This window comes from Vicugna pacos, chromosome 14 (assembly GCF_048564905.1).
Source record: "Vicugna pacos chromosome 14, VicPac4, whole genome shotgun sequence".
NCBI lineage: Eukaryota > Metazoa > Chordata > Mammalia > Artiodactyla > Camelidae > Vicugna > Vicugna pacos.
The window spans coordinates 42,579,497-42,596,586 of record NC_133000.1 but is presented as its reverse complement, the minus strand read 5'-3'; the positions used below and the strand labels follow the sequence as shown (position 1 = coordinate 42,596,586).

Sequence of the window (17,090 nt, the reverse complement as noted above, 5' to 3'; positions counted from 1 at the left end):
TCAGTACTGAAGAGTGAGGGAAGGCTCTTTCTGGTGAAAAGTGCATCACCTGTCTGTGAAGTTTCCTTTCGTAGCCTCACCGTCACTAGAAAGACACAAAACTTAGCGGCTATGTTGGTTGTTATCTATTCCTGGTGTCTCTTCTGAAGATGGATCTGGGTTAAAATTATAAGTTAAATTCTTCAAAATTTAGTCTAATAATAGCACTATTTTGCCCTTAGTAGTCAGTAGAGTTATATACATTGATAAACATAAATTGTATATAAATTGATAAACATAAAATATAACAGAATTGACCAGTTATATAGACAACTAGCAAAGTATACTGGTGAGAAAATTTTTTAAGGAATATTCTTATTAATAACTTTCATTGGAAAAAGATGAGGTATATTTTTAACTTCATGATCATTAAAAACTAGATAAAATATTTATATTATATGCTGACTGAATAGGAGAATGACCAATTTTTTGACTACTATAAGTAAGCTCTACAAATCAAGAAATCTTTGTTTTGTATTACTCAACTTGTAACTAAGCAAAATTGAAGAGTGGAGTGAAAATAGAGCTTGGCTTTTGGGGTAGGCAGAAGAATGCTCTCCAAAAATGTCTGCCTTCTAATCCCAATGATCAATGAATATGTTAGTTTACATACCAAATGAGGGGAGGGGGTCATTGTGAAGGCAATTAAGGCTGCTAATTAGCTGATCTTAATCATATTATTCTACATTAAATCAGATTATTCTACATTAACTCAGGTTAAATTGGAGCAAGCCCAATGTAATCACAAGACTCAATGTCAGAGAGATACAATGTTGCTGGCTTTGAAGATGGAAGAAAGGGTTATAAAGAATGCAAGTGGCCAAGAAAACCACTTCTCCCTTGGAGCCCCCTAAATGGAAGAAAGCTTTGCCAACACCCTGATTTTAGCACAATAAGCCCTGTTTTGATCTTCTGACCTTCAGAACTATAGGATAATAAATGTGATTTTTTAAGCTGCTAAATTTGAGATAACTTTTCACAGCAGCCGAGTAAATTAACGTAACCTCTAAAATAAAAAATATATAAAAATACACTCCTATTTCTGATGTAGCCACTTTAGGATGAAACGTATCGGTCACCTGTGAAGACTGCAGTTAGAGGAAAAATACTGTAAAAATTAAAAAAAAATCCTGCCATATGTTGAGATTTAAGATATAACTAGCTTGTTTGAATGAGACTTTGAAACTTAAATCTAAGTCCTCACTTTCCGCTTTGAATGATACCTTTGGTTGCTCAGAAGCCATTAACTTCACATATTCTCAATGATTTTCTCTTAGAAGGTTGACCGTATCTTAAATTCCCTGCAAAAATTTTGACCAAAGTTTTAGAGATTAAGGAAAATAGTTGTTTAGATACTTTCTTGTATATCCATACTTGCAAAATATGGGTCTCATAGAATTTCGTTAATTGGGCTTAGGTTACACTATTTCTTCTGCAATGATTTGTCAAGACTTAGTCTTAAGAGAGGGGTATTTGCATACAGTTCTTAATTTTTAGTTAGGCATCCATGAAATCTCAATGTTATCAAGCTTTGAAAACTCAGATCACCTTGAAGTGATTTAACAATTTAGTTCACCTTGGAATTTCAATTTGTACATATTTGAATAAAATATTCAATATAAAACATTATAAATACATTTAAGCATAAAAGAAGCACATTTGTTTAAATAATATTTCATATAACTAAACAATATCAAATGACTTTTATGAATATTACAGTTTATTTTTATTCTAAAAATAATAGTAGTCTTATAGTACTTTATATTTAGTTGTATGAAAATTAGCTCATGCATTTAATAACATCAAAAAGCAGACTTAATTCATCCAACACAATATTTATATTATTACTGCTTTACTTCTGAATAAAAATTGAGCATAAATTCTATCATTTTTATTTCAATTAGTAAAACTTTTCCTGCCAAGTTGTTTACATTTGTTTAGTTCATTGTTGGTTATGTTCTAAAGAGTAAATGAGTCCCCTGAGGAATGTTTTCCCTAGTTTGCAACCTTGTAATACATTACAAGTAAAAGGATCTTTAATGCATAAGTAAAAGTACACAAGAATGCTGACTCTCTTTGTAGAGATATTTAATCAGTGAAGATGAAACATTGGTGAATGTGAGTCTAAACGTTAAGATTAAACACTGAACAAGATCAGTGTTTGTCAGTGTATATTTATCATATACATATTTGTTCAAGGTAGGTGTTTTTACTGTGGAATGTTTAACTGAATCCATTAAAACACACCCCATCAGCAATTAAATGTATTCTTTCAATTTCTATCTTATTAGATTTATTGCATTTCTCAAATTTGTATATAAAAAGCTTTTAGGAATGATAAGCTATTTTATTTAGAGATTATAACATAATTGATAAGGATAGAAGATCATTTTATGTCTATAACTGGCATTTGTTTACATATCTTAAAGTTGACTTTTAAAACCTTCTGTTGTTTAAAGCATAAAACAAATTTAAAGAGGAACTTGGTAAAGAATTTATTAAATTAACTTCTTTTAACTTTCAGAAATTAAACAGATAACATACTCAACTTAGTTTTTCAAAGGGCTTTAACTAATTTCTTTCCAGGCTAGGATTATGTTACACTTTGTTATGACAAACAGTGATAGAAGGAAGTTGTAAAATCTACTCACATAACTGTGTCATGCCCCAAACTGAGTTTATTGACTCAATAGTTTGTCATGAGACCATTATGTAATTCAAGCAAGCTGAACATTTGTGTCTAATCATTAGTGTCTGCCAAGAAGAGAAAATAAAATACTTAAATTACTACTCCTTTTGTTTCTCCACCATTTGTTTTCTTTAAGAAAAATGAATGTGACAAGAATATTTTCATGTCTTAATTTATACAGTGCCTTGGGCAGATTGTTGGATTAGTAGTAAATAGTGACTATTTGATTTTATGTTTTATCAGGGGCTACAACCATAGAGAAATATGACCTCAGAACAAATTTGTGGATCCAAGCAGGGATAATGAATGGCAGGAGATTGCAGTTTGGTGTGGCTGTCATTGATGACAAACTCTTTGTAATTGGAGGTCGAGATGGCTTAAAGACATTGAACACTGTTGAATGTTACAACCCCAAAACCAAGACATGGACTGTCTTACCACCAATGTCAACACATAGACATGGTCTAGGTAAGATCTCTTACTTTATTGATATTACTTTTAGAACAAATTTTTTTATTGATAATGGAAATGTATACTAAAATATATCATCCCTTCCACTAGTTACCATTAACTTTAGGTAAATTGTGGGCTGCTTTGGAACACATTTTTTTAAGCTCTTGATATTTTTCTGTGTTAATCAATGTGAATTAAATTGTTGATAGTGATGTTACAGATACCAAAATGAGTAGACCTCAAGCTGCTCTCAAAGATTTACAATCTGACATTTATACAACATGTAAAATTCAATGTGAAGGAAAAAAAATGCAGAGCTATCATGGAGAGGCCAGAGTAACACAGCCTAGAGAAGGAAAAGTTAAGTGAATTGAGGAAAAAATTAAGTTGGCTCACACCCACATTACCAAATAGACAAGTCTAGCTATAGTTTTGTACTTAATTGATTCCATCTTGAAAAGTCCACGGGGAGAGGGCAACACAGGTTTAGAAAAAAAGTGACACATCAACTGGCACCAGGGGTCAACATGATAGGATTCAAATGATCTTTATTATGGAGTGACCTAGAAATGGGGAGAACTCTATTTGGATTCAGAAGATCTGGGTGTGAGTTTTGAATCTACCATTTGATATTGGCATGATTTGGCACTTAACTATGAGCCTCAGTTTCCTGATTTGCCACCAATTCAAGGTTGTTGATTAGGTAAAAATCAGATGATGGTAATGAATATGAAATCACTTGTAAATTGTAAAGTCCTACACAAATATTTGAAAAAGGAATTTAATTTAAAAAGTTCCTGAATTGGCATTTTTTTATCATGTGGATTATAAGAAATGCAAATTACTTTTTTTTTGAAGACCTGAAGTAAATCAGATAGTCGACTACCTTTCCTGTATTTAGAAGTCCACTTAGAGAGATATTGGGGTTTAATTGCAAATCCATTGATTTGTTACCAGAGAATAGGCTCTTGTCTTGCACAGGAAAAATTTCAAGAGTGAGGCATAGTACAGTGAAAGCAAGTTCACTTAGAGAGATACACATTTCATAGACAGTATGTGGTCTGTCTCGCTCAGAAGGGAGAGCAGCTTAGGAGGTATCCCTTTAAGATCTCTGTGTATTGTTTCTATTAGCTAGTTAGCTACCTACCTATGTTCCTATTTGGGATAAATACAGAGAATAAACACTCTGGATTGGAATTTTTTCAATTTAATGTCTTTCTTCCTTTTTTAGACAATTCAGTTACTTTCTATTAAAGTATGCTGAAATTCAGTTAGTTATGATATTGGCATATCAAGAGAACATACGTGAAAAATCTTTACCAAGAACACACCATAAGTGGTACAATTTTAGACATTTAAAGTGTACAAGGTAACGGTTTGCCTCAAATCCTACCACATAGACTGCTGACCTTTTAGGCACCAGTGCTAATCTGGATGGTAATCTTAGATACTGTCTTTTAGCTTGTTTTATCCGTTAAAGGATCCACTGGGGAAAGAAGGCTGCATAGAAAATTAAATAAGCCAAGTATCAAAGATATCTGATATGTAATACAGCATTTCTCACAAGTCGTGTTCACCCAGGACCAACTCTAGTAGTCCCCTGTTTTCAAGCCTAAGCCTCTCCTTGTTTGTGGTTTTTGTTCTGCTTCACTTCCATTATCAAGTCGATCACCTCTCCTCCATTTCTCATGCCAATGGCTTCCTCTGTGATTTACTTCCTAGGGGTTATTGCTTGCTGCCAGTTTTTTGATTATTCTCCACCACAGTCCTCCCCAAGATCAGACCTGATTGAGTTAGTAGGGAAAATCATGGCACAGGGCATCAATTCTGGGGTCAGTTCTCATCTCAGTGTGCCTCATAGATTGCTAGCAAAGCCCAGTACATAGAAAACTGCCTTTGACTTGGATCCAATTCCAGATCCAACTAGTTGAAGCCAGATTGACAGCAACACAAAACATGTGTGTTCTCTGATAAGGTAGAGTGCTTCCTTTATGATCAATCACATTTCTAATGATCAATTGAATCTCAGGAAGTTCAGCATTACTTATCATATACAAATGCAATAAATATTCTTGGCCTAAGATCCTGTTCTTTCAATATAATGTATCAATCTGTGATTTACCTTCTCCTTTCTTCCAGGGACTTCTATTACACAGATGTTGATATTTCTTATTTAATCCTTCACATCTTTTAAATTTTAATTTTATAGTTTCCCTTGGTCCCTTTTTGATGGATAATTTCATTATGCAGCCCTCCAAATTGTTCTTGACCTGTGTGCATCATGATATTTATCCCATGTATTAGTGTCTGAATCTTAATGAATTTATTTTTTACATTCTCAGTTTTCCTACTTGGTAATTCATTATAATTGCTTTCTTTTTCTTAATGGTATTAATATCCCTCCTTATTTCTGAGAGTTTACTTATTATGCCTATTTCCAAATACTATCTGTCTCTTCAATTAATTCTTTTTTATTTGTTACAAGTAATCATCTTCCTCTACCTCTTCTTTTAGCTCTCTCCCCTTACTTTTCTCTTTCTCCTATTAGTCATCCTTTCCCTCCTTCTCTCCCTCCTGTTCTCTTCATTTTCTTTTTTTCTCTTCTTCTTCCTCTTCCCTGTCTCTTTCCATTTCTTCTTTCTCCTTCTCTTTTAATCCTGTTTAACAGGAGTTGTAACCACTGAAATACGTGTGTTTTGTGCGCTCATGGGGCATATCAGATACTTTGGCTAATGTTATAAAGGCTATGCCATTCTTTGTGTCCTCCCAAAACATTTAGGAGTGGGTGGGGAAATTGCACCAGGCATGAGGTCCTGCCCTTGAAAGCTGACTTCATACAACCTGTTTTCATTTACTCCTAACATGTAGACTTCAAGGATACCTCTACTTACCTTCATTTGCACATATCCTTGAGCCTTTCTTCATTATCAGTGATGCCTTAACTATAGGGCTGGGAGCCTGGATGGGAAGGGGTTGTTCTGAACCAGCAAATCTGTTTGCTTTGGCTATTAGCAGTTTCTTGTGCAAGCTGGGCTTTGATGACATTCTGATGTTATCCAACGAATGATGGCAAGCTCTGCCTGGGCACTGCTGTTTCACTGCCTGGCAGTATGGAAGATGCAGCAGCCCTTTTGAAGAGAACAATATGGCATAGGAAAAAGAGCACAAATCAGATTTCCCTCCAAGATCTTCCCTCAAGGCAATGCCATGAATTTTTGTTTCACTCAGGAGGTCAAAACTGACTGTTTCTCAAATCAACTTTACAGTCTTAATGTTAATTTTTTAAACACAAATCATGACTCTCCCTTTAGTGTAATCACCAATATAGAGTCTGAGTGTAAACTAATAGCCATCTGCACTAGTTTGAAACTAGAATGTCTCATTTTATTTGCTGTAGTTAATCAGTACCTACCCTGTGGTATGCAGTGAGATTACAAAATTGACTATGTATCCCGTATTATACACTCAAGTGACAAGGAGCTAGCTTAAATTTTAAAATATAAAATAAAAATTTAATGTGTTTTCCCTGACCTATATGTCTTTCCCCTACCTTGATTTGTTTGAAAAAAATAATCCTTACATGATAATATGAGAAAGTCACATGAGTTCTTTGGTTACTAAAGATGAATATGTGGTCAAGAATGTTTCAAAGCTATCAATAAAGAGAGAATTTCCCTTCTGCTGGATAATACAGCATATGAAGTTGTGTTCACATTAAGTCCATGACATCAAGGGATTCATGCATCTGTCTAGAGAATTAAACTAATTAAGAGCACAGTTCTCTCAATATGCTGAGTTTTTATTTTAGCATTTATGTCTTTGAAACACATAATTCCAGATATCAGGTCTTCTTTCTCGCCACATTTTATATTGCATAACACTGATTAAGACATTACTACCATACACTGTTTGCAATTAAGTCATTTTAGAAAAAAATGATTTTTATCTTCTGAGTAATATAGCTACTGTTTATTAGGGATTTTCTGCATGCCATTCACCATGTTGTATGTTAAATATATGGTAGGGGTTGTTTTTGGTTTTGTCTGTTTAGTTTTCAGTTGAGATAAAATTAAATATTTAACTGTAAAACTGAATGCTTTTGGATGTATTCACAGAGTCGAGTAGCCACCATCACTATAAAACTCCAAAATACTTTCATCATTCTAAAAATAATCCCTGTACCCAATAGCAGTCACTTGTCATTGCCCCATCTCCCTGGCTTTTTGCAACAATTAATCTACTTTCTGTCCCTATGGAATTGCCAGTTTTGGACATTTCATATAAACAGAATCTTATAATTTGCAGCTTTTCATGTATGGCTTCTCTCACACAACTAATGTTTTCAAGGTTCATCCATTTCCTAGCATGTATCAGTACTTCATTCCTTTTATGGTTAAATACTATTCCACTGTTAGAGTGTACCACATTTTCTTTATACATCATCAGTAGATGGGTGTTTGGACTTTTTCCACTTTTTGGTTATAAATAAAACTGCTATGAACATTTAGGTGTGCATTTTTGTGCGAACATACATTTTTAATTCTGTTAGACATATACGTAGGAGTAAAATTGTTGAATCATATGGTAACTTCATCTTTAAATTTTGGAGGAACTGCCAAGCTCTTTTCCAGAATGCTTGCTCCATTTTCTATCTCTTTCAGCAATATATAAAGTTGCCAATTTCTCCATATTCTTGACAACACTTGTTACTATCTGTTCTTGTTTTATTATAATGATCTTAGAGTATATGAAGTGGTAGCTCATGGTTTTATAGGCATTTCTCTAACAAATCATTATGAGCAACTTTCACATGCTTATTGGCCATTTATGTATCTCCTTTGGATGAATTTATATTCAAATATTTTGGCTGGTTTTTCCTTGGGTTATTTTTCTTTTTATTTCTGAATTCATTGTATTTTCTACATATGAGTCCTCTGTCAGATACAACATTTGCAAATATCTTCTCCCATTTTGTGGGTTCTAATTTAACTTTCTTGATAGTGTATTTTGAAGCACAAATCTATTAACTTGATAAAGACCAATTTATTTTTTTTTCTTTTGTTGCTTGTGCTTTTGGTGCAATATAACAAAAAAAATTGTCTAATCAATGATCTTTAAGTTATGTTTCAGAAATTTTACATTTATCAGGTCTTATTTCAAAAACATGATCAATTTTGTATTTTTTAATATGGTGTGAGGAAGCACATCATTCTTTTGCATGTTGTTCCGGAGTTATTTGTTGAAAAAATCTTTCTTTATTGAAAATATTCATTGAATTATATTGGCACCATCATCAAAAATCAATTGGCCATAAATACAAGGGTTTATTTATACTCAGTTCTCGTCCATTAAGAAACATGCTATCCTATGGCAGTACCACACTGCCTTGATTACTGTAGCTTGTCTTAAGTTTTATAATTGGATAGAGTAGCTCTCTGATTTTATTCTTCTTTTTCAAGAATTGTAGGCAATTCTGAGTCTCTTGCATTTCCACACAAATTTTAGAATCAGCTTCTCAATTTCTGCAAAAAAATATCTGGGATTCAAATATTGCTTTGCATTGAATCTATAGATGAATTTGTGAGTTTTGCCACTTTAACAACATTAAGTCTTCTTCCAATCAATGAGTATTACATTCTATTTATTTAGGTCTACTTTCTTGAACTTTCTTTGCTAAATGTGTTGCTCAATAGTTTATTGTATTTAAGATGCTGGATGCCTCTGCTGGCATCTCTGCTTCCATCTACTCTAGATCTGTGCGATAGCTCTGAGCCACATTGCCCTGCAAGCTAGATATTGCTGCAACCTTTGCCAGTCAAACACAAAAACAAAACAAGATCTTGCTTGCCTTCTTTGTTTTGCGCATTCCAGTTTTAAAGTTCCTGTTGGGAGCACCTTACCAGCCAAGCTTAGTTTGTAAGTACAGACCTTAGTTCTTCAGAGTTAGGAAAAACAAGTTAATCAGATTATTGGCATCTATAGTGGAAAGCAACCCTGTGTGAATATTCACAAAATAAGAAGGGCATTCAGATGCTGAGTCAAAGTAGAAAAAATGGCCAGTATCTACTGTACATTTGCTAACTGATTAAGTACAACCACCTCATAATATAAATATTTTTATTTTTAAATTTTAAGATTTAAAAAATCATGAACTAGTCAATCATTTCACTTTCTCAATGCCACATCATCTTACAAGAAAGACTTGAAATTTTAAACTAAGCTTCTTTGACTCCAAAGTCATATTCTTTTTGATATAACATACTGTTGCCAATAAGTTAATACTACTACTGTTATTAATACTAAATGCATTCCATTTCTTATAAATATATTTCTTATGCTTTTTTAAATTTTAATTTATCAATTGAGACTCATTCTATCATTTTAGCTATCCAAAATAAAAGACATACACACAAAAATATCAGTTCAATACCTGAGTGTCTGAATGATTGATTGCAAAAATTCCTGGAGAGTGATTTTGAGAAATGATTCAACCAAAGTATTTAAGATTTGAAGGATAAATGTAGATTTAGATATAGAAAGGTGATTAAGTAGATAGGTAGGTCGATAGATAGACAGGTAGATAGATAGATAAAGGTCTGTGCTAATTCATTGCTCGTATATATTCCTCAATTCCACTGAGAGTGAAAAAGGGGGAAATAATGATAGAATTATGTTTGTTATTTTCATATCAGTAATTTTGATACCATTAAAATGATACATTTTGAACTAATAAATCAGGACAAAAAGGTCTCTATAATCTGTCACTTAAGGATTACCTATCTTATAAGTTATCTTCCATCCAGTCTTCCTAATAGGAAAGCCTTCTATTATAGATGTACAAGCCATCAACATTCCCAGAATAGTTTAAAGATTAAAAGGGAAAGAAAAAGATATGTTTATATGCAACATTCTCTGAAAACCCAGACATAGTTCAGCTTCCAATAAAAAACCTTATAACATAAAAAGAGCATATCTTTGTTATCTTTTAATACATGCCATAAAATATTCTTCCTTGAAATCAGTTATCTAAAAAAATAGAGAAAAGTATAAGAGATATTTTTAAAATTTAAGATGTTTGCTGAAATTAAATATTAAGTGAAACTTTTGGAAAAAATAAAACTGGCATCATTTCTTAAAAAATTAATGTGAGGAAATACATTAAAATTATGGTAAAAACATATGAGACAAAAACCAATTATCAGAAAGTAGGATATTCTATCCGTGGTAGTTTTAGAAAGAGTACTGAGAAAGTGAGAAAGAAAAACAAGGAAGAATCTGAGAGAATTTCTCTGAAGTGTAACACATGGCCTCTGTTGACCTGAAATAAATAGACTGCCAGATATTTCTCTGGCAAATATGGGTTTATCCCAGATCGGCACAGAATTGCAATGACAATCCACGTACAAGTTCCCACACAGCAAGGGAGTCATGGCTTTTCATTGGCAACTTGTCGTCAGGAAAGAAAAGAAATCTTTCTTCTTCCTGTTGGGCTCAGCTCTTGTCATCAGGCGTGAGTGCGCCCCTTGCTGGTCTCTCAACTCCATCAAATTGAGGTTTTTGTTTGTTATTATTATTTTTTTCTACATTTCTAAAATGAGTAGTCCAGAAAGCAACCAGAAAAATGAGTGAAGAGCAAATTCAGTCTGTCTGTATGAAATTTCACAGTATCAGAGATAAAGAGATGATTACATGCCTCCCAAAGCGGGAAAAAACAAGCTAGTGAGAAGAGTAACTATGAATAAACAACACTAAAATACCTGCAATGAAATACCCAAACCCACAACAAAGGAAGGGTAATCAGATTGGTGTCAGGTTTTTTAGTATCAATCCTATGATAGCAAATAATAGAAGCATTCTTCGAGCTTCTGATGGGCAAAGGTTTTCAACGTATTTACATCAAGTCAAACTATTACTCAAATGTAAAGGGAGAAATAACAGGCACCTTCAGACATTTTGATTGTACTGATTTCAGCAAGTATCTGAACCTCAAAGTCCGGTCACACAAACTTGAGATTGAAAAAAGAAAGGAGCATCTTAAGAGAATTAATATTCTATTGTTAGGCTTTGAAGATCTCCTTCACTGTCAGGAAAGACAGAGGATAAGCAGTTGTACATTCACAGAGTTCTTGGCCTCTGGGAGTAATAGGTTATTAGATGGTCTCTGCGAAAAGCAAACACAGGACTTTTTCCCACTTGCAAAGTTTCGAGCACTGAATTGTCTTCCTTCTGGTTGCTTAAAAGAAACCTGATTCCACGTCTGGGCTGTTATCCTTGACTAAAGGAAAATTACTAAAGCAATCTGAGTATGCTGCTCTCAGAACTGAGGATAGAGTGAGAAGGTGGGGATCTGATTATCTGCATCCAGAAATGCTCACATGTGGGGGGAACAAAGCAAATGAGGTTTCATGAAGCAACTGGGGGAAATGTGATGCTCAAATGAAAATATTAAGGAACATTTTCTAAATGATATCAAGTATTTAAATGAATAAAATTCCTGAATGTGTATATGAAGAAAGAAAACCCAAAGTAACATTTATTATCAGTCTTTTCTCTGGCTTTTTGAAACTATACTTATAGCAACAAGTAATGAATAGCCTGAAGAAAATATCAAGCTAATAAAATCTTGCATTTGTTTGTCATATAACCCATTAGACTAGAAAAATCTCATTTTAAACTGTCAGTGTCCATTGTCTTAAGAGGAACACTTGCTTCAGCTTAGCCTATTTCTTTAACTATATCAGGATACGTTTGCTCTCATCATACCTCCTTTATTAAGAAAAAACAAACAAACAAACATTTCTCACAAGACCAAGAGGGCCTGGGTTTCTTTAAAAATTTTGCAATTTTCACAAGTAAACAAAATTCAAGTCTACCTACTCAGTTTTCTGTATCAGATTTTAAAAAAATCATGAAAAGAAAAAAGAAAATGGAGTAAGTTGGGAACACAAGTAAAACATTTAACTCTTTTGATAGTAATACTCATATACACATACACAAATACATACACAGACTCACCATTTTCAATATATATGCATGTCTGATTGATAAGATAGGGAAAATTCTGAGGAGGATATGAGACACAAAAAGAAGTTTTTAGAGCAGATAACCATTTTAATTCAAAACTTTAATATTTGAGTGAACAGAAAATCATCAGGTCACCTTTCTTATTACCTAGGCAGATGTGATATAGACACAGACGTGTATACAGTTTTAAAGAATATTTTAGAACTTTTATTCTCTTACTTTCGTTTTATTAGTTCCTCTTGGAAATATCATATATATAACATTGGTAATGCCAGCCAAAAATAGAAGAAGGAAGGGGAGAAAGAAGGAAGGATGAAGGAAGAAAAAAGAAACAACTCTAAGACCCTTCTCATTAGAATGTGATCTAATATACTGTGACTTCTAAACTCTAAAGATCAGTGAAATCCTTATTATATATTTAGTCTTCTGTCTAAGCATAGATATTCCCAGGTATTTCCAATGAATTATGTATTTGTTCAAATAAACATTTATTGGAGACCTTTTCGGTACTAAGAGTCCCATTGGTGTTGAGGAAAAAGAGAAGAATAACAAAGAAGACCCACCTTCAATATTATACACAGTAGTTATCCATACTGGTTGCAAATGATCCTTCACAAATAAAAACTATTTATCCAGGCACAGAGATTCTGTGCTTTGTTATGTAATAATCTTTCATTTAATCTATTACACATTTCCAGAAGTAAAATTCCATATCACAAAGTGTGTGACTCATTCACAACATGATTTCTCTGTGATCTATGGATACCCTGTCTCTTAAGTAGTCAAGAATTGCATATTATCCTTCTATATAGTATTTTATTTGGCAGTAGTGTCAAGAATTTGTGTAGTGAGTGGAAAGAATTCTCTTTACTATACTGTACTTTGATAAAACGCTGAAGGCTAATAGATCTTCTAGAACACTGACCCTTCAAACTTGAACCTGAATAGTAAGTTTCCTGTTTATGAGAAACCTTGAGAATACATCTGTTTGATCTAGGAGTCACAGTATTAATTTTCTCTTCTTGAGCAATTGATCAGTTTGAATGTTGCAGATAATGTAACTACCTGGGTTTTCTTCTGTGAATTAAATATTGTAGAATTTATACACTTAAATATGCTGTCTAATAGTAACAAACATGCATACATTTCTTTGTAGCAACCTCGCATTTGGCTCTACCTTATCTTTCTTTGATTGCTTTGCTATCTTCTTTAGCACCTAGTTTAATAAAATATATCCATCTCTATTTTATATATTTTGGAAGCACCTTAATTTTTCAATAATAAAATGAGGTATTAAGTTAAAGATAAGGCTAGCAGAATTAGTCAGGTTAAATACAAGGAAGATTTTTGTAAGAATGTTTATTTGTTAAATTATTTCATTATTCAAGAAGCATTAAAATTGTACTACTACATACTACAATATTCATGTTAGAATTAAAAGATTAATAAAATATTGTACTCAAGGATCTTATGCCTGAATAGGAAGACTAAAAAGGTTAAAAGACAATTAAAATGAAATGTTCTAAGTACAATAAGCAACAGTGTTATGATCATATTCTTTTAAGTCAGAATGGATAGTTAGGAAAGGATTCTAAAGAGAAGTGATGCTGAAATTGTACCATAAGTATTAACAGGCAAATTGAAAAAGAAGAAAAAATGTTTCCATCAACAAAGCAAAATGTATAAAAACACAGATAAGAAAAGGAATCCTAGAATATTTGAGTAGCAAACCACAAGGTTATTTAAAGACAAATTAGTTTCAATGATGTTGGCTTATCTCTTCAATATATTTTCAAACATAACAAATATCTTTTTTCATGTTTAATATGCAGTACAAGAGGTGTATAACACATAATATGACTTCTTATAATTCCACCCTACAATGATAATTAATTGGAATTTTTAGTTTAATAATGAAATATTTATTTTGAGATAAGTTCTTGCCCATAATTGGCTTTGCATATTTGAATTTAGCACAAATTTCAAATAATAAAGGAATGAATTCACATGATATCCCTTTCTTGAATGGAAAGTAAATGAAATTGTAATTTTAGAAAATGTGAGGGCAACTTGGTCACTCAGGTGAATCACACAGAAAGAACTATGAACAAAGAAGAAAAATATTAAATCAACTACAGAATGCTTACTACTTCAGTTTCTGTTATTCTGGTTATGACTGCTAATTTATTACTTGCTTTTGTAAGTTTATCTATAGAGATGATTTTACCTTATATTTTAACTTTTTTCATAGATGTCTTTAACTGGAATGATCAGGTGAATCTTCCATATTCCAATTTAAGATGCATGTTAAAATTACATTTAATAATAAAAAAATTTTCTTCAGTTGCAATAATTTCCATCTCAATGTGCAGGTGGTAATGCAATGCTAAAGGAAACAAAACAAAAGATTATGTAGACTAACAGACACCACAGAGTAGCTAAGAGAAATCTTACTCCAGAATAATATTAATTTTACAAGTGAGAAAATTGAAGACCAGAAAGATTAAGGAGTTTGCTGAAGTTCATTCAGCTTATTACTGGCAAAGATTGATTTGGAATTCTCTACAGACTTGAAGTTTGTTTTGTTTTGTTTTGCTTTGCTTTCTGCGTCTATTTTCTCCCTCATTCTGATTATTTTTGTATCACTATCTCTAGAATAAAAGTTTATTTTTCATAGTATATATAAGGAGTCTAGGGGTGAGCCAGGTTTTGTGTGGCTTAAAGAGAAGACTTTCCTTAAGACAAATGCATATGGCATTATTTTATTCTTTTTTATGGCCAAATAGTATTCCATTGTATAAACATACCACAACTTCTTTATCCAGTCATCTGTCAATGGACGTTTAGGTGGTTTCCTACTGTAAACACAGCTACTATGACTATTGCATGTATCGTTTTGAATTAGAGTTCCCTCTGGATATATACTCTGGAGTGGGATTGCTGGGTTATAGGGTAAGTCCATAAATTTCCAGCAACATGGATGAATCTAGAGATTGTCATTCTAAGTGAAATAAGCTAGAAAGAGAAAGAAAAAAGCCATATGATATCACTCATTTGTGGAATTAAAAAAATAAAAAAGAACACTAATGAACTCATCTACAAAACAGAAACAGACTTGCAGACATAGTAAACAATCTTATGGTTACTAGGGGGAAGTGATTGGGAATGGATAAACTTGGGAGTTTGAGATATTTGCAAATGTTAGCCACTACATACCAAAAAAGATTAAAACATATTCTTCTGTATAGCACGGGGAACTATAATCAATATACTATAATAACCTTTAATTAAAAAGAATATGAAAATAAATGTATGTATATGCATGACTTGGACATTGTGTTGTACACCAGAAATTGACACATTGTAACTGGCTATACTTCCATTAAAGAAAAGAAAGAAATGCAAATTTTATTAAGATTACTAATGGAATTATTATATTATGTATAAATTCATATCATATTCAAGAGTATCTCAGTTTCTAATTTTATAAAAATTATTTTCTTTTTGCATGTAATATAGACAAGCTACAAGCATAGTGATCTATACATTTCAGCCATAGATTTATTAAGGCTTAAAATATTTTAAATTAATACATACATATCCAATTTAAATTCTGCCAATATGCACACATATGATGTTTGTCAGAGTGTCCGATTGGACAAAATATTTCTAAATCATTAGAACCCCTATTCATATAAGTCTAGAGATTTATAAATTACTTGTAGCTACCATGAGATCAGATATTTATAAAACTCTTTATCATGGCCCATGTTCTGATACTAAGAAAATGATCTAATTTACTATTGTATAAAGGGAATGTTTGAATTTTTGTCCTCTAATCCTTTAAGCACCCAGAAAAAGACATTTCCTTTTAAATTACCACCCTCCCTCCAATCTCTTTATGAAAGTAAAAGAAAAGACAAGCTATTTTATTTTTAGGTGAACTCAAATCAACCTTATGTCTTTACTCAATCACCTTTTTTAGAATGTAAGCCCCAAGAGGACATAGTTGCTTTTTGCAGGCTGATGTCTTAAGCACCCAGCACATAAAGAAAACCAAGTATTTTTGAATAAAATAATATTTTAATTCAAAAGGTATACCCTGTAACATTGAAGATATTGCTATTGATACCAATTATTTCTGTGACTCTTATTATAATAGATGTTTATTTCACAAGACATATGTATCTTTTTTCCAAATGTTTAGACTTTTGAATCACTAGTACCTTTTTTTGGCAGTGGACCAATAGTGTAGACTCACTCTGCCTCTTCTGATGTCATCTGTGTAACACAGCAAACATTTTAAGACACCAAATACTAAAGCTTGAGTGTATTAGCCAGGCCAAGTATAGGGAGCTAGCTGTGCCTTTAGTAGTGACATCTATTAGTTTCAAGAGATTATTTCATAATTCAGCACTACCAGGAAAAGATCTGAACAAAAATACATTGTTCATTTTTTTCCTTTACTTATGAAAGAGATTAGATTGTCAGATTTAATACAGACAAAAGTTCTTTCCAAAAACATTTTACCTTTTCTCAAGACATGAAACCTCTGCTCAAGAAACAATAAAAGTGAAAAATGATTTCCTAGCAACTTTTCCTCCTCTGATTGTTTCAGTTAAAAGGTAGTTTTAAATGTAGAAATTCAAATAGAATTTAGAAGTGGCTTTAATGATAAGATGGCTTTTACAATGAAAGATAATTCACCGGCCCTCAGTTAAATGATTCCTGAGAGAATAGGGTTCTGAAAAGTTAACATATGAGAAAATATTATAGCATTCATAGGTTACAATTGAACAGAATGAAATAGGCTATTGATATATATATATTTAATCAGTTAGATTCATATTGCACTTTAAACTTTGGGATAAAAAGAAAGAGCAAT

General features: G+C 32.4%; 1 protein-coding gene across 1 annotated transcript in view; it reads left to right on the top strand.

Moving 5' to 3' along the window:
- The first annotated feature begins 3,030 nt into the window (after positions 1-3,030).
- KLHL1 (kelch like family member 1) overlaps positions 3,031-17,090 on the top strand; it is a 59,876-nt gene continuing 45,816 nt past the window's right edge. Inside the window, exon 1 of the mRNA XM_072976629.1 lies at positions 3,031-3,196. Within this exon, the coding sequence (XP_072832730.1) occupies positions 3,031-3,196 (166 nt within the window). The remainder of the gene's footprint in view (positions 3,197-17,090) is intronic.